Consider the following 25,501-nt stretch of genomic DNA (forward strand, 5'->3'; position numbering starts at 1 on the left):
AAAGATATGGATTAGGGTTTGGACAAATCCGAGGCTCATGGCATTAGAAATGGTATCATAGCAACACTTTTTAGGACGTGATTTAGAGATAAATTATGACAAAAAATCGATGACACATTATACCTAAGTATTAGAAGACTACGTCTAAATAAAAGATATTGAACCGATAATCGTTGTTTATGCTAGTAAGTGCATATTACTTTTTAGTGACCAAAAAATCGTGTGTTGGTCTCTAGGAACAATCTTTTTCATTTTATTTATTTATTATAATATATTTTGGTACTCATTACCTAAAAAATTGCATTGAAAACCATTTTTTATTGTTTTTTTTTCCTCACTTTCAACTTTGGCACCCTTCTTTCCACTAGCTCTTCCTTTTTTTCAAAGTGGTCTCCTCTCTTCCCTCTCATTTTTTCTTTTTTCAAAGTGGTCTCCTCTCTTCCCTCTCATTTTTTCTCAGTGGGAAGAAAGTGGACAGGAGAAAATAGGGAGGAGAAGTAATCAAAAGTTAGAGGAAAAAAAAACAATAAATATTTGAAAAATGTTAGATAACTTGATTTTTTCATAAAAAAAAAAAAAAAAAAAGCTAGGTTAAATAGCATTTGGGGTGTCGGTCCAAATCCACGAATCTTCACTATCAATCTCTCTCGTAAACAATCCAAGTCAAGTCGTAAGGAAATATCGAAACAATTACACTGAGAGCAATACAATTATACACTTTAATAAGCATTAGTAATTTTAATTCCAATTCAACAGCAATACAATTATACACTTTAACGAGCATTAGTAATTTTAATTCCAATTCAACAGCAATACAATTATACACTTTAACGAGCATTAGTAATTTTAATTCCAATTCAACTTTTCTAAATTCTAAATTTCGATACGATTGTTTTTTTACACCATCTTGATCATAGTTCAACTGATTAGGTCAAACACACTTAATCTAGAGGTTAGAAATTTAAATCTCTCTACACCACATCACATTATTAAAGTGAAACAATTGTTTTTGGCCTACGAACAAATGGACTTCCATGTGATTGGATAAAAAAATTTGGCAGTTCATCATCCGAATTCACGTTTCAATGTACATCTTAGGGTCAAAAACGAAGACACTAACACATTACTCCTTGTTACATAATATCTTACCTAGATCATTGGCACATTTGCTGGTGAATATGGTAATAGATTATCATATAACAGCTGCAATGAATTAAATTGCTCAAATTGAAGACAGCTGAAATTGAACTAAACTAAATAATTATAGCCAACTACAAATTCCAGATGGGTGCCTAAAACAAAGGGGAGTGGTGGCGGCTATTCTACACACTAACTCACCGCTCAATACAATACCCCCGTGGTAATACAACTTTAGAGGCAAAGAGAGTGAGAGGGAGAAGAGAGAACATATATATATATATATATATATATATATGGATAGATAGATATATGTACCTGCGGGTTTGGAAAATTGTAAGCTAAGAATCAGGTTGTTCAGATTTTATTGGTGCACCTGAAGATGATCCACAACTTCCATTTTGTAGGTAAAGGCTGTTAGCCACCAGAGAATCACTGACCAAACCAACGTCCGCGTCGTCAAAATTTAACGTGCCTCGGAGTTTTCGTGTTCTAATCGAAGAAATGTTGTCAATTAGCATATTAACGATGCCACTTTATTAATGACGAAAATCCTGTTTTCTTTTTAAAAACCAATGGCATTCCAAAAATTAAGTTGACGTGAATTGAAGCGTACCCATTCAAACCATTCAAACGGTTGTTTATGGCGGTGAGGTCTTTTGAAGGGCTTTGAAACGCATGAGTGCTTTCTCCCACGCAAGCGTAGTAGCTTTTAGAACTATGTGAAATCAACGCATCCATCTGTACACAATTTTTCAAAAGTTGGTTAAATAACACACATTATAGCTCAATTAGTTAAGAAATATATTCTCAATCAAGAGATCAAAAGTTCAAATCTTCCACCCCAAATATTGTTTAACGTGCTACTACTAAGGCAACTTACCATTGGTCACTAATCATCAAGTGATGTGGTTATTGAAAGACTAACAAGAACAATTAACTTCAATCAGAGATCTCATAAGAATATATCCGGATGAAACGCCCCAAAGATAGAATTTAACTAAAGACAACGACATGCCACAACAGAATGGAATATGAATAAAGGAGGTGCCACGGGTCCACTAAAAACTCCACACATTTAAAAAGTGCCAACTCTGGGCCAGGTTATAGCATAAGAAACCATGAGATACGGATCATCTATTAAACGGATAAGGGTATGACAAGGATAAGCAATAAGTTTTTCTTCCCTCTTTTTTTGTGAGGCAAGATAAGCAACAAGTCATGTGATCATAAACGATACGTGCCACACACAATGATGACCCATGGGAATAATTTTATCCAACTTTTTTTCAAATTATTGATGGGCGTGTATGTCGAACTGAAACATCGACATTACCATAGCTATGTGTTGCGGTGCATGGTTACCTTAATTGTTGCATCAGAATAAAGATTATTACATGATATTTTAAGAATAAAACGATGCAAAAGATAGCCTGTGAAACTTGTAACACGAATGCTGAACAATATCATGCCTCAAGTTAAAAGGAAATAAATTAAATTATTGTTCGGATTCAACGGTGCAATATGGACTCGATAAGTTGTAGAAAACATTCAAATGACCAATTCAGCGGATTAGAGAGCAAAAAAAAAAACGCAGATCACCCAGTGGTACAAGATAAATTAAATCGAATGCATGAATATACAAATACCTTTGATGATCTTAACGGAGAGACATAAACATTATGTGCTGAAGATACTTTCTTTGGAGACATATCGGGAAGACTTGGAAAAGGAGATATCTTAGGTGATCCAGGACAAGGTGCTAATCATAAGACAAAAGAAGACCAAAAAACGTATTTAGAAATGATATGTAAACTGCAAAGACGAAATCACCATTACAGCCAAAATAAACTTGACCAGGCATACCATCACTATTATTGATGACTTGAGGAACTCTGTCGGTTTTCATGGTCGAAACAGCTGGGCCAATCTCAACAAGCAAAGGTTTTACAGACGGAATAAATATTTCATTGTAGAACGTAATTATATCCACATGATCCTGTCCAGATCTCTGAATCCAGAGCATTCAAGGAGTTAGACTTCCCATTGCAATGTGCATTTATTAACCAAATTCTTTTTAAGTAAAAAAACAGCATACCCCATTACGACGTGCTGAAGACCAATCGACAAACACGTTGCGAAAGACCTGTGGCTTGCATTGTGGTTGCTTCCTGTAGTTGTAAATGATTTCCCTAAACGTGAGGCTCAATTGAGATATCTGCAACATCGTTTGTGTTAAGCTTGCTTATGAAGAAACTGAACCCAAAAGTATCAAAAACTTTCTTTTTAAAAAAAAGAAGAGCAGGTATCAAAATCTCTGTCAACATCCTTTAGAGCAAACCTTTGCAACGCCATAGAAACAACAGAGGATGATCTGGTCAATGTGACGATTAAATAATAATGATGCCTTTTGACTGAGTATCTGTTGGAAAAGGCAGTAGACATTCTCCCTGATCTGATGAGATAACTGCAACCTTTCCACCATACCATTTACTCTAACAGCAGCCAACTTGACGATCTAAAAGTTGAAAATCGTGCAAAGCGCTTATTATCAAAATGGTTAAAGGAAAACAATAGGAAAATAAAAATCATAGATAACAGCAATGGTAAGGGGAAACAGAATAGAAAAAATCCACTATGATGAGAGATCTCATATTCTCAACATGTGAATAAAGAGTGCAGGTCACACACACTTATCATTGCCATTTGCTCCCCAAACTTTAATAACATTATTTGAGTAATAAGTCAAGTAATTTGATCCATTCACCATTTTTATTACATTGTCATCTTACTGTCCTTTAGAAATCACGAATTAGGTTGTCCAAAAATGTTCAGTTATCTTGATACCACAGAAGTAGATATCCTTAACCTTCTCACAAATCCACGGTATCTTATACAATCATACAGTTAATGACTGACCACTACACTTCCAATTAAAAGTCAATTAGAAGATATTTTTATACCTTGCTAAAAAATATGCTAATTCCAGTTTCGGCACATGTTTCACCACCTCCTCCAGGATTAGGCCGAGTAGGACTGTAAATAAAGTTATAAAGCATGTAAATAATGGTTTAGTAGTAGCCAAAAGATGACGCTTTAGTAGTAGCACTTAGAAGAGGCAGATTATACCTTGCAAATGCCGACTGTAAAGGAGGTGGTAGAAGCTTAGACTTAATATTACTGAACGCCAGGAGACGGTCCTTCACTGGAGAAGTAAAGGAATTCCGTTCCACTAGAACACTTCTTAAGTCTGTGCACAATCTTTTTGGTGACCTTATATCCCCATTCTGACCTGAAGGATGGCCATACAGATCCAAGTTCATAATTTAGGGAAAGAAAAGAAACATATTTGTTAAATTAAATGCACGCTTTTGGACAGAGACAAACTCCAAGGCAGTCAAAATCATTTCTATCTATAAAGATTAGAACACAAAAACTGATGATTTCTGCAAACGTTAAGATGACAACTAGATTATTTTCTGCTAATGCTGCATTTTACAAGTCATGTCCATGTGTTAACCAATTGAAATTAATGCTAATAAACCAAAGATGAAGAGTACCTGGCAAACTCTCATGCTTTTGCGGAATCGGCATGGTTGATACCCCACTACCAGAAAAGTTAATTTGAACAGCAATCGCATCCAAAGATGGCATGGGTTCGGCTAATAAACCCATACGGTTTATTTCAGCAGCAAGGGAAGGTTTAGCAACAATCAGGGAGTTATACATTGACGAACCTTTTTCCCATACCATGCTCTCTAATAGCCGTTCTTCCAACGAATTAAGATGTCGCCTCAATTCTCTAGGAAGTGATTCTTCATGTCTAATGAAACTTTCTATCACCTTACTAAGATCAAAAGCTGTAATGCCAGTTCTCTCCAATACTGCAGGAAACAACATTGTAACAGTTTTATGTGTGGCCAAAACCAATTCGGCAGAACAAGCCAGCATACATCTGTGGAACCTCTCATTAGTCAGCAAAGAGGTCAAATTAGTCACATGCAGCATCTGAGACTCTGCTCTGCACATTGCTTCCAGAACTCTATAATATAACTTCAGTGCTTCTAGTCGTCGCTGTTCTGCCCAAATGTTATCCATGAGGTTTGCACTTTGTAAATTTCCAGGTATACAACGCTCTCCTAGAGCACTATTTGGAAATATAGCCTCTAATATTATATGTGCCCTGCGAACTACATCATTAGTTACATCTCTATCACATGAAGCCAAAAAGCGCTCCATCTCTGGTGAAGGTCTTGCTGGAAGTGGAGAAATAACAGTTCTGAGCCATTTTGCTGTAGTCATAGCTGTGCTAACAGGTGTGGCAGCAAGTTTTGCATTGCCACTATTAAGAGTGCCATTAACATGTGAAGGAGAGCGAAGTGGAGACATTGGACTAGTTATCATCCTTGCAGGTGAGCCCATTGAGTCAAACTTCCTCTGAAGAGATTAGGAGCAAAATCATAACCCATATGGGAATATAAGAAAAAAAAGTACCAATATGTAGGTTGTCACTGCAAGGGAATATGAGCATAACTCAAAAGAAAATACCTTGATGCCACTCATTGTAACAGCACCTGCTGACAAGCTGCCTGACCCAAGTAAACTATCTTCGTCATTAACAAACACCCGCTCATCAAGCTCACCTTTATTACGAATTGCATCTTCATAGTCCTTTTCTAGAATTTCTAAACTGGATGAAAGAGATGACTCCTCCATTAAGTCTTCAAAGTATATCAAACCCTCTGCATTAAATGCCGAAGGAAAAAATGAAAATTTCGCGAAGGGCATGTAAAATATAAAATAGAGTGCAACTGAATCATCAAATGCAGCACACTGGAACTGACCAGTGTCGATATTCTCCAAGCTTTGACTGTTACATTCAGAAGCCAAACAAGGCTTCTTCTTCAAAATGTCTTCTATCAAACTATTTGCCTTCTCCATTACTTCCCTCAGTTCTTCCTCTGAGGTGTCATAGACATTACAAAGTGATCTATGAAGGTCCACTCCTTTTCCTCCTTTCTTAACTGAACAAAATATAGGCGAGCTAAGCAACTATAAGAAAAAGACAACTTTTTTTATAATAAAATAAATGGCATAACAAATTTGGAGAGAATATTACCGAAACGTTCAGAGTCAAGAATGTTGAAGTTTCTGAAACGAACAGGAACATGAAGAATTAATATAGCCTGTCAAAGAGTTTACTGCTTATAAGGCTGGGTGGTCATTTGTACATATATCCAACATTATGTTTGATAAATCTGATATGATTCTAGTCCACAATAATAATTTTAGCACCCTGAATGTTATGTTCAGATTGACCAGAGAAAAAGATAACTCATGAACAGCATCGATCAATTAATGCTACTTAGATCATTCCATTATCACTAATTACAGCAGTCATAGATTCATAGAAGAACAAAACTCACCAAAATGGAAACCAAACCATTGGTGCAGGTCACCAAGTCCTTAAAACGACTGAAAGCATGTACACGAAGTGCCAAAAACAACAACCATCCAAAACGATGGTAATCAGACAAGTAACCAGTATGGCAGGATTTAGCTGACTGCTTGTCAACATTAGCATCACTGGTGGAGAAGAATTCTTGGTAGACACGCTTATAGTACCTTGAAACATAGGTTTGATTTAAATAATTTACGAAATCTGGAATGATTTGCACAATGCAAACAAGGCAAGGAAATAAAAGATGCTATAACAAAAAAAAAAAAAAAAAAAAAAACTAGTTTAGAGTCCCTAATGAATCTCGCAAAGCACCAAGGAAAGAAGACTAACTTGCTTAAGAGGCTCAAATGGACAAAGTTAGCCTGCAACTCCTTTGCCTACAAAAATGGAAATACACGAGAAAAACGATAAGTAATTTAAATAAAATACGCTCTTAATTCAAAAATACATGATAACATTGTATAAATAAGCTCTCAAAATATATGCCAAAAATTACTGTACCTCTAGTCTATTTTCCCAATCCGCACCATAGATATTACTCAATACTGGACCAGCTTTAACAACAAACTGAGGCAGCTCTTTAAAAAATTCTACAATACTGGATGATAAGCAGGATAACAAAAAAAAAATGAATAATAAAGTCTATACAAATAGAATCTACTAAGAAGTGAAACAAAACAGTATCAATAAAAACGTACTTCAGCTTGCAAATTCTCAATATATGACATAAAGTGAAGCTATTGTTCTCAGGTCCTGAATGTGAACTCTCTGGATCCTTATCTCTCAGCCTCTTCACAGAATATAAAACAAAAGCAGACCAAAAACGTTCGGCTTCTTCAGGCTGTTAAAGTAAAACTTGGTTAGATTTAAGGGGATTTTTATTAAAAAGAATAAATCAATCTTGAAAACAATTAAAAGATATATATACAATTCCACTCCCAATTGCTGATATATTCGCCACCAAAAGGTGCTTGGTTTCTCTAAATAACTTCAACGCTTGATTACAACAACTCTCATCCAGACGTAATCCATTCTGCAGCCAAATTATAATCACAGTAAAATTTTATGTAAATGATATGACTTGGATAAATGTACAAGTTATGTGTGCACTAAAAAAAGAACAAATCACAACTAGAAAGACATCAGAAGGGGAAAAAAACACCTGACACAATTCTGTGAATTGAACTTCAACAGTGTCTGGTTCGCCATCAGTATGGCAATTACTTGTAGCTGATGGCTTCGTCTCCTCCATGTTTTCCGTGAACACAACCCTAGATTATACATACAATCCATTCAGTTAATTAAATTTCAAAAACTAAAACTACAAGAACAGGTATTCCGAAGCTAGTAATGAGAGCGCCTTCAATAGTTAAAAAAATGCGAAGAGTACAGTAAAAATCAATTCTCTAGAACACAAACCCCCGACATTTATCAAACGAGTGAGCTAGTTCATACACCCACACACCCACAAACTAATTACTAAACAGCTCCTTCCTACAAAATCTACCTATGGGAATTTCCATACTCGTTTTCTCAGCAAATACCCAACCTATCACTTCAAAATCACCTCTATTCCCTCCAAATACACACGTACTTCAAAAATAAAATTTCGGAAACGAGTTTACAACAAAGCGCCGACAAGCAACCAAGAAAAATTCATGGTACGAAGAGCACGACAGCATTGAACGGGAAAAAACGCACCTTAAAAACCACGAGGAAGAAAAACAAGAAAAAAAAACAGACCAAAACTGCTCGCCAAAGGCTTCAGAAATGAGTCCGATCTCTAATTGAACTCCCACCAACCAGCAGATCCAGTAAAGAAACCCTTCCAATGGCCGGCTTTCTCCGTCGAGACTGAATCCAGGGCGAAACCGCGAACCCTATCTTCTCACTCTGTCGCTTGTTCTCTCTGAATTCCTCCGTTCCCCTTCTCTCTCTAAAATTTTGGGGCTTCTGTTCTCACTCTTCCCAGGAAAACCCTTTAGCATGGTCTTGCGCGGGAAAAACAACAACATGTCATCATACCATGCTTGATATACATACATACATCCCCATCCAATGGGAGATCGACGCGTGGAATACGTTAGGTTCTTTTACCGCCAAAAATTCCCACCGTTACGGGATTCGCTCGGTCGCACTCGGGTATGAAGAACCGGGTAAACGCCGTTATGGCTAGGTGGCGGAATTTACCTTCTTTTACTTTTACCGTGGTTAAATTACAGATTTTCATCCGCGATCATTTTTTTTAAACAAAAAATTAAATAAAAATTTATCTTTATAATTTGCTCCAACTCATGTTTATTCATTCAATTTAGTTTTTATTTCATTTTATAAACAATATTTTAATTCGAATTCCTTGTCCATATAAATTTAAAATATTAAAAATAATAGCCGAAATTATACTCATAATTATTTTTTTTAAATAAAATTATTTATTTTATCAGATATAAATTAAATTTCTGTCTAATAAAGTTTTAAATTTTAAATTTTGTGCCGAAATAAAATTTATAATTTAAATTATTAAATCAAACGTTGAAAATTAATTTTATAATTAAATATAAAAGTTACCAAGGTAAAAAGTCAACATCATCAATGAGACGGTCCACCCGTGTGAGTGGGGCCCATGGGATTGGCCTTTTCGTCTTCCGATACGACGTCGTTTACAATGACCGATGAGACGATACGCATTCTCGTGGCCCAGACTTGAGAAGGAATTTCCAGGTCATCAAAAACAAACTAATAATAATAATAATAATAACACTATATTCCAAATTTGTTAATAATATATTCGATAATTATTAATTACTTTATCCTCATTTTCCTATTTTGTAAAAATAAGTTAAAACGTCTTTTTATTTTATTTCCGTTGCAAATTTAATGCATTTTAAATTTCGTTTTTCTATATATTTAAATGCTTAATTTTGGTAATTATTTCATCCTTAGTCTTAAAAATTGTTTTTTAAATCTTAGGTTAAAATTAATTTATTACTTAAAATATTAATCAATATTTCAATTTATTTAACAATATTAATTTTAATTACCAAACATGAATATTGTTGTAATTTTAATAAGAGTGGTGTAGTAAATATACACACGAGATGGGAATACAATGTGCACGTGCCATGAACGTTAATTTTGAATATCGGGATAATATGAAAAAACTCAATGGCATTGTTAATTGCATTTGGCAGGTCGTCGAAACGGTTAAATTATTATGATTTTGAAAATACAATGATTAAATTGTTAAAATATAAAATTTTGTGCACTAAATTGTATTAAATTAGAGTTTTTATACTAAATTACTGCCCGTGTTAAGGTATGTGGACTTGTTACTGTGGGAGTGCTGCGCCCTAAACGCCGAGAGTTCAGTAGCCAAAAGCATCATTAGCTTACGTTGTGACCTGAGTAGCATGGGACGTGTAGAATCCCGTGTGAATCAACAAGGACCACCTTGCAGGGCTAAATACTCATAAGTGACCGATAGTGAAATAGTACCGTGAGTGAAGGGTGAAAAGAACCCCATCAAAAAGTGAAATAGAGCATGAACCCGTAAACTCCTAAGCAGTGAGAGGAGGTCAGGACTTTGATCACGTGCTTGTTGATGAAAGAGTCAACGACTCATAGGCAGTGGCTTGGTTAAGGGAATCCATCGGAGCCGTAGCGAAAGCTAAGCTTTATGGGACCTTATAGACCCGAACTTGGGTGATCAATCCATGACCAGAATGAAGTTTGGGTAAAAATAACCGACTGATGTTGAAGAATCAACGACAACTCGTGGTTATTTGGATGAATATTATTATTATTTATATATTTTTATATAAATAAGCCATTAGCATGCTCGAGTTACGTCTTAATTTAAAATATTTAAAAGTCAACGCTATAATTATTTATAAAATTAAAAAAATAAATTAATTAAATTATACCGATCAGCTTTTATTTGATTTTTGATATAATTAATTATTGAATCCGATTACTGTAGTAATTACTTACAAATAAATGTGTGTATAATTATATTAAAATAATTTATTTCAGAATAATTATTAATTTTGATGGTTAAACAAAGTAAATAACTTAAAATTATAAAGATTAAATTAAAGTTTAAGGTATATTATTATTTTATCAATAAATTATTATAATGTTACAAGATCTATAAATATCTCATTTAATATAATTTATTTCATGATGCAATATTTAATTTTTTAAATATAAATTAGACTAAATATTTATTATTAAATGTTTATATAATTTTATTAAAAAGATAATTTTAAAATTTATTATAAAATAAACTAGAAAAACTTATAAAACTAAAATTAATTTAAAAATTAAATAATTTAATAAAACAATAAAATAAAAATTATATGGAGTTATAATAACATTTACCATACAATACACAAGTTATTTAATTCTTAAATATTTTATTTACATATTTTTTTCGACAACATATTTAAAAAATTTAAAATTTTAGAAACTATAATTTATGCTAAATTTATAAATAAATAAAAAAAAATTCAATAAGAAATTTGCGAAAGAACGCTTTCATCGCGTTCTCTTCGTTCATAGGAGAGGACTTCGAAGCTCGGCCGACACAAAGAGTCGACGTGTTTTCTGCCAGCTGATGATTCAGTCTCCAGAACGCATAGGAATCACTCGCCACTGCCAATTTCTGAATCTTCGTCATGGTAAACTTACATTCTACGAGCCTGGATTTGTTCTTAAGGTCTTTGTTCTAGTGTAAATTGTAGTGCGGGATTCTCCAGCCCTTTTAGCGGCCTGGATGGCAATGGTTATTGTTCAGAACGCATCACTCTCAATTTTTCTATGAAATTATTGTTTAGTAAGGCACGGAAATGTTTGTTTCAATTGATGATTTTGAGTGGAGGGTTTTCTGGTTCGGAGAATGCATGTTATTAGCTGTTAGGATTATCTCGGACGGGTTTCGAACTTCTTTTATGGTTAACCGGAAATTTTTATTTTGAATGCGAGGGTAGAAGCATGATTTTCCATGTTTATACTGTTTGAAGTTCATAACCAGGCTGTAATCGATAAAATTTCAGTTGAAAAGCTGAAGTTATAGATTCCTTTACTTTCAAATAGGGCAGTGTACTAAGGAAATTGAATAGTCAGGCTGTAATTGATTATATCAGCTGCAAACAATCGATTCTTTTAGCGGAACAATTCGATCCGTGTTTGGTGATATAGGAACTTAGATGAGTTTATTAGTATTTGGGCATTTTGATCCAGAAACTATTCAAATCAATTCTGGTATTGTATGTATATGTATATATTTTAATACATTGTTCTCCAAGCATCATGCAGCTGTTTTCTTATTTTCCAGGAAGAGTTCCGGAAAGCCATATTACAAACGGGGCCACCAGAAAATTTTGCTCTGCAGACAGTTCAAGATGTTATCAAACCTCAGGTAGCTACTCTAAAACGTCGGACTAATTGTATGGCATTAAAATAACACCTCATAAGTTCGTATAGAGTTCATTGAGTATTGAATGTTTTAAAGTCAGATGGAAAGTGCAAGTTTGACCAATAAATTTAGAGTTGAATTTTTTTTTGGTTTTTTGGGGGGTGAGGATTCTGTTCTAGTTTGTTTCTTCTCATTGGATCATTATTATCACTATATATAAGAGGCTGAAAGGATTTAATGATCGAAAGAATATACACACAAAAAAGAAGAGAAGGCTGGGGACAAGGCATCTCCTCTGGCCTCCCAGCACTCAAGAATTAGGGCTTACAAAATGGCCCATCCGCAATAAGGATACTCAAGAATGGTGGCTTCCTTCCCTCCTGGTCATTTTCCTTCAAGAGATCATTTTTCTTTCTCCCAGAAAAATTCTTGTTAGAGTTGGCTGACCCCATGGGAGCTTGAGGACCCTCTCCACTTGAATGGTTAATCTAGTAGTCCAATGACCTCGTTTTGAGAACCATTCTTTTGATCAATAGACATTCTAAAAGTGAGGACTTATGAATTTTTAAGCTTGGCATCATATTTTCTAAATATCTAGAACAAAGTCTTTAACTTGAGAGAGCATGTTGGATGAAGTTTGGTCTTTGGCTAGGTTCAAGGCCTTTTTCTTGGTGTCCATTTATAAGGAGTTACTATTGTTCGTTACTAGTTTAAAGTTTTTGTGTAGCCTTATTTTGTTTTGGTTTTGAATTTGTAGGTCCCTTTATATATGTTCATTGATTTTAAATGAAAGCTTTGTTTATTAGTTGCAAAAAAAAAAAAAAAAAAAAAAAAACGATTTCTCTTTAGATCTTTCTTTTACTTAGTTTAATCCTTTATTTTTCATATGACAGAAGCTCACAAAATTGGCACAAGATGAAAATCAGTTGCTGGAGAATATTCTAAGGCGATTACTTCAAGAATTGGTGGTAAGCTAAACTTTGGAGCTTGTTTACTTGAGCGGTTAAAGGAGATCTTGAAATCTAGAAGTATGCTCTGTTTTCTTGTTAATCTAGCAATCTCGGGAGGTCTTACTATATAGAAATTGAAAATATGTAAATTACATACACAACAGTTTGTCTCATAATTAAGACTTTTTTTTTAATTTGTTATTTATTTTTTATGTACATGTCTAGTGATTTAAAAAAATTTCAAATCCTAAACCATGGGAGAGTCAACATAGAGGAGGTACAAAGAAGGCTTCCTAATACGGCTGTTAGCTTATTGTGTTGTATTGTTTGTAATAAGAATGGGGAAGCCAGGACCATTTATTCATCCTTTGTCAATATAGTAATTTCTGCTGGATAGCCTTGTTTTGCAAATTAAACATGGGTCAGGTCGATCATATTATGCCTAAGAAAACTTGTAACGATTGTTTCGGGCCACAAGTTGAGAAAGCAGGCAAAAGCATTTGGCTGAGTGCAGAAAAGTCTTTGGGAGCTGCTCTGGAATGGAGCAATCGGATTATTTGAGAAATCTAGAGATGGAAGGAAACTCTTTTTGTTTGTTTTGTGTGTGATTATATAGTTTTATAACGGACATTATTTTGTTAAGAAAGGAAGGTTGATTAGTTATTCTAGGTTTCTTTTAACATCTGGACATTAACACTAAGGAATAAAACCAATTTCTTTTACTTGATACTTCAAGTTCAAACTTTAAAAAGAAACAGTGTTTGTTCATTATGGACACGTCTTTCTTGTCTCTATCCTTATATTAAATGGAATATTTATCAGTTTATCTTGAAGTAAAAGTGTATTAATTCAATGGGATAAAATGGAAATGATAAGAAGAATAATAGCGGAAAGTTATCCATTGGTCGGGATGAGTGTTTTATAGTGTTTCTAAATTTCAAATGTGGATACCATTCTTCTGCCTCACACTTATATTTTCTAGTATTGTTGAAGATAAGCCTATTTTCAATTGGATATTCGTGCAGTCATCTGCAGCTCAGTCAGCGGAGCCAATAATGCAGTATGGGATGTCTATTGATGACAATGAAACTTCTCAGGGTCATATTCCACGTCTTCTAGGTATTACATTATTAGACTCAAACTTTTTGTTGTAACCTAAAGATCTAGTTTTCATTTATTTTTCTGATAGGAAATGATATTCATAGATATGATTTTAATTTTTTTTATGATATGATTTATTAATTATTGTGTATTTAAAAGAAGTAGCAGATTTTTTTTCTATTCTAAAAGAATTGATATCTGAGAATCACAAAAACAGATAGACGATGACAAGGATATATCTTTTTTTTTTTTTTTTCCTTAAAAGACCACTTACGATGAAAAAAAAAAAAAGTACAAGAAGGCCATAAAAATGTAGAAGCATGAAATGAAGGAGCTTCCGAAAAATAGTTGCAATGTCAAGAATATGGCAAAATCAAAATGTCATTTTCTTAAACATAGGAGGACGTGAAATGTATTGATTAAGATGAGCTTTGGTGAGGGTGAGGGACTTGTGGTGGTCTTTCTTTACCAAAACAATTTTTTGATCTTCTTCCATGCATGTCCAAACTAGGTTGAGAGTTATTATTTTCCCTCCATCATAATTCACTTGGTATTTGGCCACTAGATGATTCTTCGTTCTCTCTGGTTAGTGTGTATCCATTATTTATTAAAAGAGAGGGTACCTTGAACATGGATTGTTAAGGCTTATTTCTGTACAAGCAATTCATGACTTTTAAAGATAGTTAAGTCTTCAGATTTTTCCTTCAAAAAAGACACATATTTCAACCATAAATATGATATGATGCAAGTAATGAAACCAAGATTTCAAGATCTTCAAACTGCAATTTAGAGTCCAAAAAGCCATGCAATGCTCGCCATTCCTTGGTTCATATCATGAATAAATGCGTATTATGTACTTTAACTTCCATTGGACCATGGGTTTATCAGTGCAAAACATCAGTGACATTTTTGTCCTCTAGGATTTTCCTTGCAGAAATTGTTAATGATGTTGTTCGCTAACAACACATCCTTCACAAACTTCACATGGAGCTTTCATCGGTAGAGGACCAAGCACCATAATTTTCCACCTCTTGAAGTTTAGATGATCATAGGAAAAATCCCAAGCCATTCAACATCCTTATTTTGTGTGGAAGCATGAATGAGTGATCTTATGTAGATAAATTGAGAACCTACCATGACTCGTCGTGTTAGCTTGGCAATTAGCCCAATGTGCATCATGATTTCGACATACTCCACCCTTAACAAAATCTTATATGTTTCTATCAGGAAAACATGATCTTATATGCTTGAGCACCTGGACTCCATATCTTGGATCCTGTTTCTTTAAATCCTTAATTTTCAAGACTGATAGCTGGATTGAGACGAAATTTTTGAACATTAATGGATGCATCTTTATTTGGAATTGTCCACAATTATGTAGTTTTGACTATGTATTTTACTTGTAGTCTGAAGGTTTTACTGCATTGGAACTGCACTAATGATGAAAATGTTTGTATCTAATCCTTCAGCATTCGGGCACATTTTAATTACTTTAATGTTTTCATTCTTGCCTTAGACATTGTTCTGTATCTTTGTGAGAAAGAGCATGTTGAAGGAGGTATGATATTCCAGCTGTTGGAGGATCTGACTGAAATGTCAACATTGAGGAACTGCAAAGATATTTTTGGTTACATTGAGAGTAAACAAGATATATTGGGAAAGGTTTCCTCTTGTACTGAAATACATCTTGTCCATTTTGTTTTTAAGTAAATTTTAAACTCCCAGATATTCTTTGTCCCTTTATTTGCTTTGAAATGGCATGGCTCTTTTGTACACAGCAAGAGCTTTTTGCTCGTGGAAAACTTGTCATGTTGAGAACGTGCAATCAATTGCTTCGCCGTCTATCAAAGGTACTAAATTATATTGCAATTGCATTATTTTTAATCTTTGAAGTCTCATTTTGAAAATTTTCTAGTGGTTCACATGCACAGAACTTGAGGAAGAAGTTCTTTTCTTTTCTCCTTTTCTCTCCTTTTCTTTTTTTAAGACGCAAGAACAAACATTTAATTGGTTTCTTGAGACTTCTCTACTCATCCCTCCCAACTAATCCGATTTGTGTAAACAAATTGTAAATTCAAAACCTGGAAACCGAACAAGTGCCATGAAACTTTGTTAATTTTAGCTTTCTCTGGGAGGGGGTTTTCTCTTTCCCCTGCCAGTTAGTTGTATCTTCTTTCCATGTATGCCAATTCTGCCTCAAAATCTCTGAAGGTGATCAGCCTGGGCGACCCAATCATGATATTAATGGATCGGACCTTTTCTTGAAAAACACCGGATCCCGTATATACTCTCGAGTTTCGTATTTAAAAAAAAAAAAAAAAAACTTAGCTCATTTGAACACCTCCTACTAATATTTTGCCTATTTTTTTTAAAAATTCTGCTATTTCTTTCCAACCAAACACTCCACAAAGTAGTTTTGGCAGCATTGACACCTAGTTTTAGCACCTTGTTAAGTTAGTGATGAATGGTAGTGACAGTGCTCCGCTATCAGATATTAACTATAACATCCTTGTGGGATACAATCTGGGAAATGTGATCGGTTGCCATCAGAACAAGCGAACAGGATGATGATTAGACCAAAAAATGGAGCATGAACATATTTCAATACAAAATTAATTCTAGTCTATAGATTGTTAAACTTATCCTTTAGGTCAACTTATATTTATTTGCTCATAATTTTTTTTTAAACTTTTATTTATATGTAGGAAAATTTCTGTTCTCTTTGATTAATGGTCACCGCTTATCAGAAAAATACTTTTCCAATCAGCAGTATAGTTGAGCCATCTCTCTCTCTTTTACAAAAGAATAATTATGGTACAAATTTTTCGATTTTAATTTAGGCAAGTGATGTGGTGTTTTGTGGACGCATTCTGATGTTTCTAGCACATTTTTTCCCTTTATCTGAACGTTCTGGTATGTATTTCAGAACCCATCTTCATTTTGTAATGTTATTTTTTTTTTAATATTTATTGAATATTTTTCATATATATTATTCTCTGGATCTATTGTTGCAGCTGTGAATATAAAAGGAGTGTTCAACACCTCCAATGAAACAAAATATGAGAAAGAACCCCCAGATGGTATGCTATTGCAGCATTTAATCTTTTCTTTAATGGCAATATTCTTTCCATTCTAGAAAATCAAAGTACTAGAGTTTCTTTTTCTCCTTTCATGCTTTTATTTATTTATCTATTATTTTTATTATTTTAAATTTACATTAACATTCAAGCGTGTGATATTTCATTTCTTTGTTTCAGGCTTTTCTATTGATTTCAACTTTTACAAGACCTTTTGGAGTTTACAGGTAATGTTGGAACATAAAATGCTGGTCTGTGGGTTTTTTTTTTGTCATTTGTTTGAAGATTGCCTCTCATCTTTCAAGTAGAGTCTGGAAGTCCAATCCATATAGAATTTCTGACAACCTTTTGACTAAATGACTAATTGATAATCTTTTAAAGTTCTCTTGGTAAATACTAAGAGTATTGGCCTTGTAATGTTAGTTTATTTGTCCTTTGAATTTTGATTGAACCAACATCCTTTTTTTTTAAACAAATTAAATAATTATGATTTCTTTTAAAGGTATATACATAATTCATAATGATCTAATTAATTTAATTCCGATAATATTACTATCTTGCAGTTTCATCTTATTATAAAATTTCATCTGCTAATGCAATTATTTTTGTGAAATTTAACGGTCTCAATTCTTGGGTAATCGTAACAAAATTTGATGTGTATTCTTGTCCAGGAATACTTCTGTAATCCTGCCTCCCTTACTCTTGCTTCAACAAAGTGGCAAAAGTTCACATCGAGTTTAACGGTAAACCTTTTTGTTCTTGTCTATTTAGTTTCTTACTAATGTAGAATTAGCTCGTGTTTTTTTTTTTTTAAAAACTTGTGGATTGTGATACGTTTTAGTTTTCAAATACATATATCTCATAAAGTGCATTTATTTTGGATTTTGAAACATAAAGGTTGTGTTGAATACCTTTGACGCACAACCTTTGTCTGATGAAGAGGGAGATGCTAACATGTTGGAGGAGGAGTCAGCAACCTTCAGCATAAAATATCTTACTAGTAGTAAACTGATGGGTTTAGAAGTAAGTTTGATCTATAGATCATATGAATACTACTTAAGTTTTAAAATTTTTACTTGTCAGACAACTAGCTTGGCTGTGTCTCCATTTGCTATTTCCCTTCTTTTTTTTGTGTGTTGCAGTTAAAGGATCCAAGTTTTCGACGCCACGTTCTTGTGCAGTGCCTTATATTGTTTGATTATCTAAAGGTAGTTTGTACAGTATGTTCTAAAATTGTTATGCTGAATTGGTTTTCGATAAGTTTGCAGTAGTCCTAATTAGAATTTTTCTTATTATAGGCCCCAGGAAAGAATGAGAAAGATGTTCCGTCTGAAACCCTGGTTAGTAACATATGCTATTTTTAAGCAGTTCTACCCTTTCCACTATCTTGCAAACCTTACTTGAATCTTAAATTACAAATTTCTCTTGTTGATTCTAGCCTTCTGATCAATTTCTTGGATATTTATTATTATTTTTTTAAAATTAGAAACGATTCCAAGTTAAATTCTATTTTGTTTTGTTTTTCACCCCCATTTACCAGCCAACAAAATCTCTGATGAAGTGTGTATTTTTCCATGAGAACTTTTCAACATCAATGTCTGAGGCGTTGAGAAATATCATTTTTTTCCCTTTTTTATAATTATTATGGTTAATGGAAAGGTGACAGCTAGATGCTGATACTGAATTGGTTAAAGGAACATCAAAAGTTTTATTTTATTTTTTCCTTTTGATTCATTTCTTCTAACATAAAATGGTTGGATACTTTTCCTATACCTCCTGTTTATTTCCTGTCAAAATTTATTATTTTTCCTTCTTAAATGTTTTTTTCTAAATGCATTACTGTATGCCTTTTTTTTTTTTTTTTTTTTTTTTTTTTTTAATTTAGAGAGAAGAAATTAAATCTTGTGAGGAGCGTGTGAAGAAGTTGCTTGAGGTGACACCGCCAAGAGGAAAAGAATTTCTTCAGAAGATTGAGCATATATTAGAACGTGAAAATAATTGGGTGAGTCCTGCTTGTCATATTCTTGTTTTCCGCAATAACCATTTTATAGCTTAAACGTTATCCCAAATGTACTTGTAGGTGTGGTGGAAACGTGATGGTTGCCCTCCTTTTGAAAAGCAACCAATTGAAAAGAAAACCACCCATGATGCAACTAAAAAACGGTATGGCTTCTAGTCAATGGGCTTAATTCACTTAAATATTGGGAAGTAGCGGAACCAAGTCTTAATTATGTGCGGGCTAAACATTATACAATACTAAGGTTTCATTTTCAAAGCCAGATCAGTTGTCAGTGTTTGTAAGTCGAAATTACGAAACAGTTGAGGGGACAAAATATTGAAAGCTATTTGTTCAAAATAAGTTATTTATTCTCTGTTTTTCTATAAAACTTACTTGAACTGTCTCATAAAAATCAAATTATTTCTGTCGTGAAAGTTAGAAGGGTTGGTGTATGATCAAACCACAGCATGAGTCATGAAGGAAAAAAGAAAAAATTGTTGCTTAGATGTAGATGACAGGAATAGTAATTTAGTTTAATTTTTCTATTTCTCTTCCTAAGTTTTTTATTCTTTCATACAAGAGCGAATCATAGGGATTGCCTCTTTATTTTCTTAAACAATCGTGGGAGTCTAGGTTGACTTATTTGCATCTCAACAAATTTTGCAAGACCATTACACGACATTACAAATTTTGATGGTGAGAAACTTTTAGAAGTTCAATATTTTGTGGATGATCATTAAAGTTTGTAACACGACGTTGGATGCATTTCAATTTGCAACTTGCTGGTTTAATTAGGAGGTTATATTGTTAGAGGTTTGTTTTGTTTTGTTAAATGTTTCCATGACATTCCATATTTCTCAATTTACAAGATTGAATGTGTATTTGGAAGTGGAACAACTACGGGCTTTGCCTTTTGGATGTAGGATGTTCAGTCTTACTTATTGCTGTAAACGGTTCTTTACATGTATGTATACATGTTATGTTTGAATTAATAGGTTGGTTCTTGGTTGATCTTTTTCAAATGATAAAGAATGCTTAGAATTGAGGTTGATTCTTGTTGTTTTCTTCTTATTCTTCTTTTATATGTTTTTTGTTCTTTCCACTTTTGGCTTCCCCCCTTCTTCCTCCTCCTGGCCCATTCTGTTTCCTGTTTAAAATGATTCATGCCTATCTCTGTCACTCATCGTTTTTCCTTAAAACTTTTTTCAGTAGGCCAAGGTGGAGATTAGGGAATAAAGAACTCTCTCAATTGTGGAAGTGGGCTGATCAGAATCCGGTGAGCAGTTATCAGTTACCATCGGTTATTATTGCTCGGAATTAATATTGACTAAAATGATTTTGTTCAAGCCTTTGTTTTTTATTTGAGGAAAATTCCCCATAGTTTAACATAATTAGCTATCAAGGGAAGAGGTTCTATTGTCCAAATATTAAGCCTTAATTTTCAAAATCTAAAATCTAAGTCTGCACCTGGGGAATTATAAAGATTAATTAGGTTAATGCTAAAGGTTTGAGAGAATCATTATTTCTATTCTATCCACTAAAGAGCTATATATACATACAAGCGTACACGATCAACTTAAGTAGGAGGGGGGTAAAAAGACAATAAAGGACAACGCAACTAATATTTTTACAATTATACTAATATAAAACTCTAACAATAAATGAGCACAAAATTACTTTTCTAATTTAGTTATAAAAAACGTAAATTGTGGTCTGGTCAGGCCATTCACTTCACGTATCTATAGAGTATGAATATACTGACATCATTTTTTATTTCCTCAGAATGCTTTGACTGATCCTCAACGTGTCCGCACTCCTGCAATTTCTGAGTATTGGAAACCCTTGGCAGAGGATGTAAGCATATTAAGCACATTGTTTTACCTGAATGAACTATTCTTACCCATTTGCTCCTTATAGTTTGAAATAAAATTATATTGATATTAGTTTCAATTTGCCTTTTTCTGTGGCAAAAAGCTGTATATTACACATATATGTACGTATATGAATATAAGTATATTTATATTGCTCCTAATAGGCTGAACGTCATTCTTTCTGTGTTACAGATGGACGAGTCTGCTGGAATTGAAGCGGAATACCATCATAAAAGTAACCGAGTAAGTTTTGGTCCATACTATTAAATTTGTTACCTTTTGGTTCACTTTTATATTTTTTGTATGCCACACATTTTTTTCCCTCAATAAAATTGTGAGATCCCATATCGGTTGGGGAGGAGAACGAAACACCCTTTATAAGGGTGTGGAAACCTCTCCCTAGCAGACGTATTTTAAAAACCTTGAGGGGAAGCCCGAAAGGGAAAACCCAAAGAGGACAATATTTGCTAGTGGTGGGTTTGGGTCGTTACAAATGTTATCAAAGCTAGACACCAAGCGATGTGTCAGCAAGGAGGTTGTTCCCCGAAGTGGAGTAGACACGAGGCGGTGTGCTAGTAAGGATGCTGGGTCCCGAAGGGGGGTGAATTTTGTGTGGTCCCACATCGATTGGAGAAAGGAACGAGTGCCAACAAGGACACTGGGCCCTAAAGGGGGTGGATTGTGAGATCCCACCTCGGTTGAGGAGGAGAACGAAACACCCTTTATAAGGGCATGAAAACCTCTCCCTAGCAGGCGCGTTTTAAAGACCTTTAGGGAAAACTGGGAAAACCCAAAGAGGACAATATTTGCCAGCGGTGGGTGTTAGAGTTTCATCAGAAAAAGAAAAATAATAGTAGTCATTATCTATCTTGCTGTGCACCTGATTGAATTTCTTAGGGTAGGTGGGTGTTAGAGGGGATAAAAAGGCATCTGATTGTGTTAATTATTAGTTACTAAGGTTTTCAAATTGATTCTAGGTTTTCATTTAAAATATAGAGTGAAGCTAAAATGAAGAAGAAATTGAACTTTGGATGAACACCATAAAGATGCTAAAACTTTGTACGGAAATTGTATGAAGAAGAAAGTGAACTTTGGATGAACACCATAAAGATGCTAAAACTTTGTACGGAAATTGTATTGGTGATTCGAGTAGAATATACGGTCATAGGATAGAGATTTTCAAAACAATTTTAAGAATGTCATCCCAAATGTGCTCCAGGGCATCTTAACTTCTCAAAAAATGCATCCTGCTCTAAAGCCGTTCTTCCTTGTTGGATTGTCTGGACCTCTCAGCCTCAGTTTTTTAGCTTTTACTTTGTGTACTGTTATGTTTACTGTGTTTATTCGTTTCAAAAAGTTAAAGAAGCACTTCTCAAAAAATGCATCCTGCTTTAAAGCCGTTCTTCCTTGTTGGATTGTCTGGACCTCTCAGCCTCAGTTTTTTAGCTTTTACTTTGTGTACTGTTATGATTCGTTTCAAAAAGTTAAAGAAGTGCCAAGATTTTGTTTATTGGAGAACTCTCAATTTTGTAATGTTTAAGATACCAACTCGACCAATTGTATAACTGATCATTAAGATGTTTCTTCCTAACTCAGGTTTATTGCTGGAAAGGCCTTCGATTTTCAGCTCGGCAGGACTTGGAAGGATTTTCTCGAGTATGCTTTAAATTGCACAAAAATCGTTAGCATTTCATGTAATGAAGAAAATTTGATACTGAATATTTAACGTGGAATTACAGTTCACCGACCATGGCATTGAAGGAGTCGTGCCTTTGGAACTCCTGCCACCTGATGTACGATCCAAATACCAAGCTAAACCAAATGAGAGATCTAAACGTGCTAAGAAGGAAGAAACGAAAGGGGCCATGCGTCAAGCTGAAGAAAATCAGGTAGAAATAAAAGAATTTCATTTTAGTCCTACATATCGGGGTACAGGCCCTTCTGAGGTGATGTATGTTGATGAAAAACTTATGGTGTGAAAGAAATGATAGAATCTTTGGGGCCTTTGATAGTTTCTTGGATTTGATTCTTTGTATTGGTGTAACACCTGACTATATTCTTTCAACATTAATTTCCCATCGGAAAACTCCCTTTATTTCATTCGCCAATGAAATTTAGATAAATAAGGTGTTAAAAAAGGAGTAAAATCCTTAACCTCGTCTTTGAAGACGCGATGGACGCACCTGAACCATATAGCTTAGAGGAGTGCCTTGTTGATGTAGACCACATAACATCCTTTTCTTTAGTGTAAGGATAATCCATAAAGATCATTGTGTCATTAGGAAGAGCAATGTGCACAATGAACGCCGAGAGGTTTTTCGTCCAATAACAACGAGAAAAGCGAAATAGTGAATAGATGCGTCATGGTTTCGTCACTAATGATTGTGGGTTTCTTGTGGATTTCTTGTGGATTTCAGTTTTCACCTTGATTTTTAGTGTTGATGTTTTCTGTGAAATTATTTTCTATTTTGTTTTAACATTTTTCATCAATGGATTTTGGCAAAAGATGGCAACACCAGCTAGTGAGAATGATGGTGAAGGAACCAGAAGTGACCCTGATGGACCATCAGTGGCGATGGATGCCGATACAACCGTTGCTGCTGGCAGTGTATCTCAAGGCGGTACTCCAACTCCAGAAGAAAATAAACAAAGCTCCGACACCGATATTGGTCAAGAGGCAGGGCAGTTGGAAGCCGATGCCGAGGTAGAGCCGGGTATGATTGATGGCGAGACAGATGCAGAGGTTGATTTGGATACTGCAGGTTGATTAGTGCGGCAGCCCTTCTAATATCTAGCAAGGTGCATATCTTTCTTTTATATCTAGCAAATTGCATACCTTCCAAGTAACCATCGAAGAATTTAGGGTCCCATTTTCTGGTCTTCCTAACAAGCAAATTAATAATTTATTTCTTCTTTCTGGTGGGTCTGAAATGTTGAAGTTTGAACTTTACTCATGAATAGGATTAAATTTAACCACTCCTGCCCTCGATATTGGCATTATTTGCTGCTAAAATTCCATCCGTTATTTTATGGTGATGTAAGACAAAGTTTGTGGTTTCACTAATCACTTCAATATGAAGTTTGCTCACACATTTTTACCCATTAACCCTATGGCTGACCTTTTCACGTTCACTTTCCCAGTGATTCTTACGCGTAAAGTAGCTGTTTTGTTTGGCTGTTTCGGCTGCTACAAGACTGCTCATGCAGTCGAGTTGAGGTACGATTTTGACGTAAATTCACGTTAAGGAAAACGTTTAAATGTAAAGCCTCCAGTATGGCTTAATCTTGCATCCTTTGTTTGAAATGCAGGGCTCTCTTAATGTCTAACAATTGTATGTTAACAAATTTCAGGATTACTAATGACCAAGAAGAGTTGCAGGTTCTTTTGTTACTTAGTTGAACAGTATGAGAGGCTTTGAGGCTCTTTGTAGACAGTAACATAATTTATTACAGCTAAAATTTTCAAAGTGATTCTTGCATGTATTTCTGCTGTATCATTTGGAGGTATTATGTTTCACCCTTATTTCTGTTAGCACATCACAATGATGAGTTAGATAAATCAATTTGTGATGGGAAAAAATCATATGATGAGATGAGTTGCTTAAATTTATCTTATAGTAAATTAAGTAATTAAAAACCTAGTGAACATGTAGGAGCTCGTTCTCGCTGTAGTGTGTGTCCCAAAACTATTGGTACCTCTATGGGAAGAGTTTCACGATCTTTTAGGAGCTTCGGGTTTTGAGCTTATCGTACGTCATCATGAAAGCATATTTAGAAGATCGGTTACTCTAGTTCATAAGAACAGGTTATGAAAGGCTTCTATTAAGGAGCAGAGTATGAAAGGCTTCTATTAATAAGGTTCTATTAAGGATCTAAGATTAAGAACAGGTTATGAAAGGCTTCTATTAAGGAGTAGAGTACGTCGAGTTGAGTTTAACTCAATTAGTTAAGACATGTTCTACGAGATTAGAGATTTGAACCCTCTTTAACGAGAAGGAATAAATTAAAAGTAATTGCCATATTTTTATAGAAAGGAATAAATAAAAGTAAACTCAACTAGTGAAAGACGTGTTCTATGAGATTAGAGATTTGAACCCTCTTTAACGAGAAAGAATAAGTTAAGAGTAATTGCCATATTTTTATAGAAAATGAATAAATAAAAGTAAACTCAACTAGTTAAGACGTGTTCTAGGAGATTAAAGATTTAAACCCTCTTTAACAAGAAGGAATAAGTTAAAAGTAATTGCCATATTTTTATAAAAAAGGAATAAATAAAAGTAAACTCAACTAGTTAAAGACGTGTTCTACGAGATTAGAGATTTGAACCCTCTTTAACGAGAAGGAATAAGTTAAAAGTAATTGCCATATTTTTATAGAAAAGGAATAAATAAAAGTACAATGTTTTGAATGTAATCATGTAACTTACAATGTTAAAAGTAATTGCTATTAAATCACATAGAAACATTATAAAATAACATCAACTGAAAAT

At 34.2% G+C, this 25,501-nt stretch overlaps 2 protein-coding genes across 4 annotated transcripts; one reads left to right on the forward strand and one right to left on the reverse strand.

Moving 5' to 3' along the window:
* Positions 1–1,243: 1,243 nt before the first annotated feature.
* On the reverse strand, positions 1,244–8,587 carry RBR1 (retinoblastoma-related 1). Of its 2 annotated transcripts, none has more exons than XM_023686066.2 (19): positions 8,342–8,587; positions 7,761–7,869; positions 7,527–7,631; positions 7,297–7,439; positions 7,100–7,196; positions 6,929–6,975; positions 6,564–6,762; positions 6,257–6,323; positions 5,982–6,161; positions 5,686–5,879; positions 4,698–5,574; positions 4,267–4,429; positions 4,101–4,173; positions 3,479–3,655; positions 3,236–3,355; positions 3,004–3,148; positions 2,787–2,899; positions 1,754–1,878; positions 1,244–1,629 (listed from the first exon to the last, which is right to left on the reverse strand). In XM_023686066.2, the coding sequence occupies exons 2-19, from the start codon at positions 7,848–7,850 to the stop codon at positions 1,479–1,481; spliced, it is 3,066 nt and encodes a 1,021-aa protein (XP_023541834.2). In that variant the 5' UTR covers positions 7,851–7,869; positions 8,342–8,587; the 3' UTR covers positions 1,244–1,478. The 2 variants fall into 2 exon arrangements, with proteins under 2 accessions (XP_023541834.2, XP_023541833.2); XM_023686065.2 differs by having other exon boundaries at positions 8,300–8,587.
* A 2,530-nt stretch (positions 8,588–11,117) lies between these two features.
* On the forward strand, positions 11,118–24,603 carry THO1 (nuclear matrix protein-like protein). 2 transcript variants are annotated; one of them, XM_023686575.2, is made up of 23 exons: positions 11,118–11,277; positions 11,934–12,017; positions 12,908–12,982; positions 13,990–14,083; positions 15,582–15,727; positions 15,844–15,915; positions 16,906–16,978; positions 17,080–17,145; positions 17,323–17,369; positions 17,814–17,885; positions 18,040–18,165; positions 18,285–18,350; positions 18,441–18,482; positions 19,028–19,144; positions 19,223–19,305; positions 20,351–20,417; positions 20,924–20,995; positions 21,205–21,255; positions 22,609–22,668; positions 22,752–22,901; positions 23,519–23,811; positions 24,154–24,229; positions 24,322–24,603. In XM_023686575.2, the coding sequence occupies exons 1-21, from the start codon at positions 11,275–11,277 to the stop codon at positions 23,777–23,779; spliced, it is 1,827 nt and encodes a 608-aa protein (XP_023542343.1). In that variant the 5' UTR covers positions 11,118–11,274; the 3' UTR covers positions 23,780–23,811; positions 24,154–24,229; positions 24,322–24,603. The 2 variants fall into 2 exon arrangements, with proteins under 2 accessions (XP_023542343.1, XP_023542342.1); XM_023686574.2 differs by having other exon boundaries at positions 24,364–24,603.
* Positions 24,604–25,501: the final 898 nt, after the last annotated feature.

This window comes from Cucurbita pepo, chromosome 9 (genome assembly GCF_057944985.1).
Source record: "Cucurbita pepo subsp. pepo isolate OVF chromosome 9, ASM5794498v1, whole genome shotgun sequence".
NCBI lineage: Eukaryota > Viridiplantae > Streptophyta > Magnoliopsida > Cucurbitales > Cucurbitaceae > Cucurbita > Cucurbita pepo.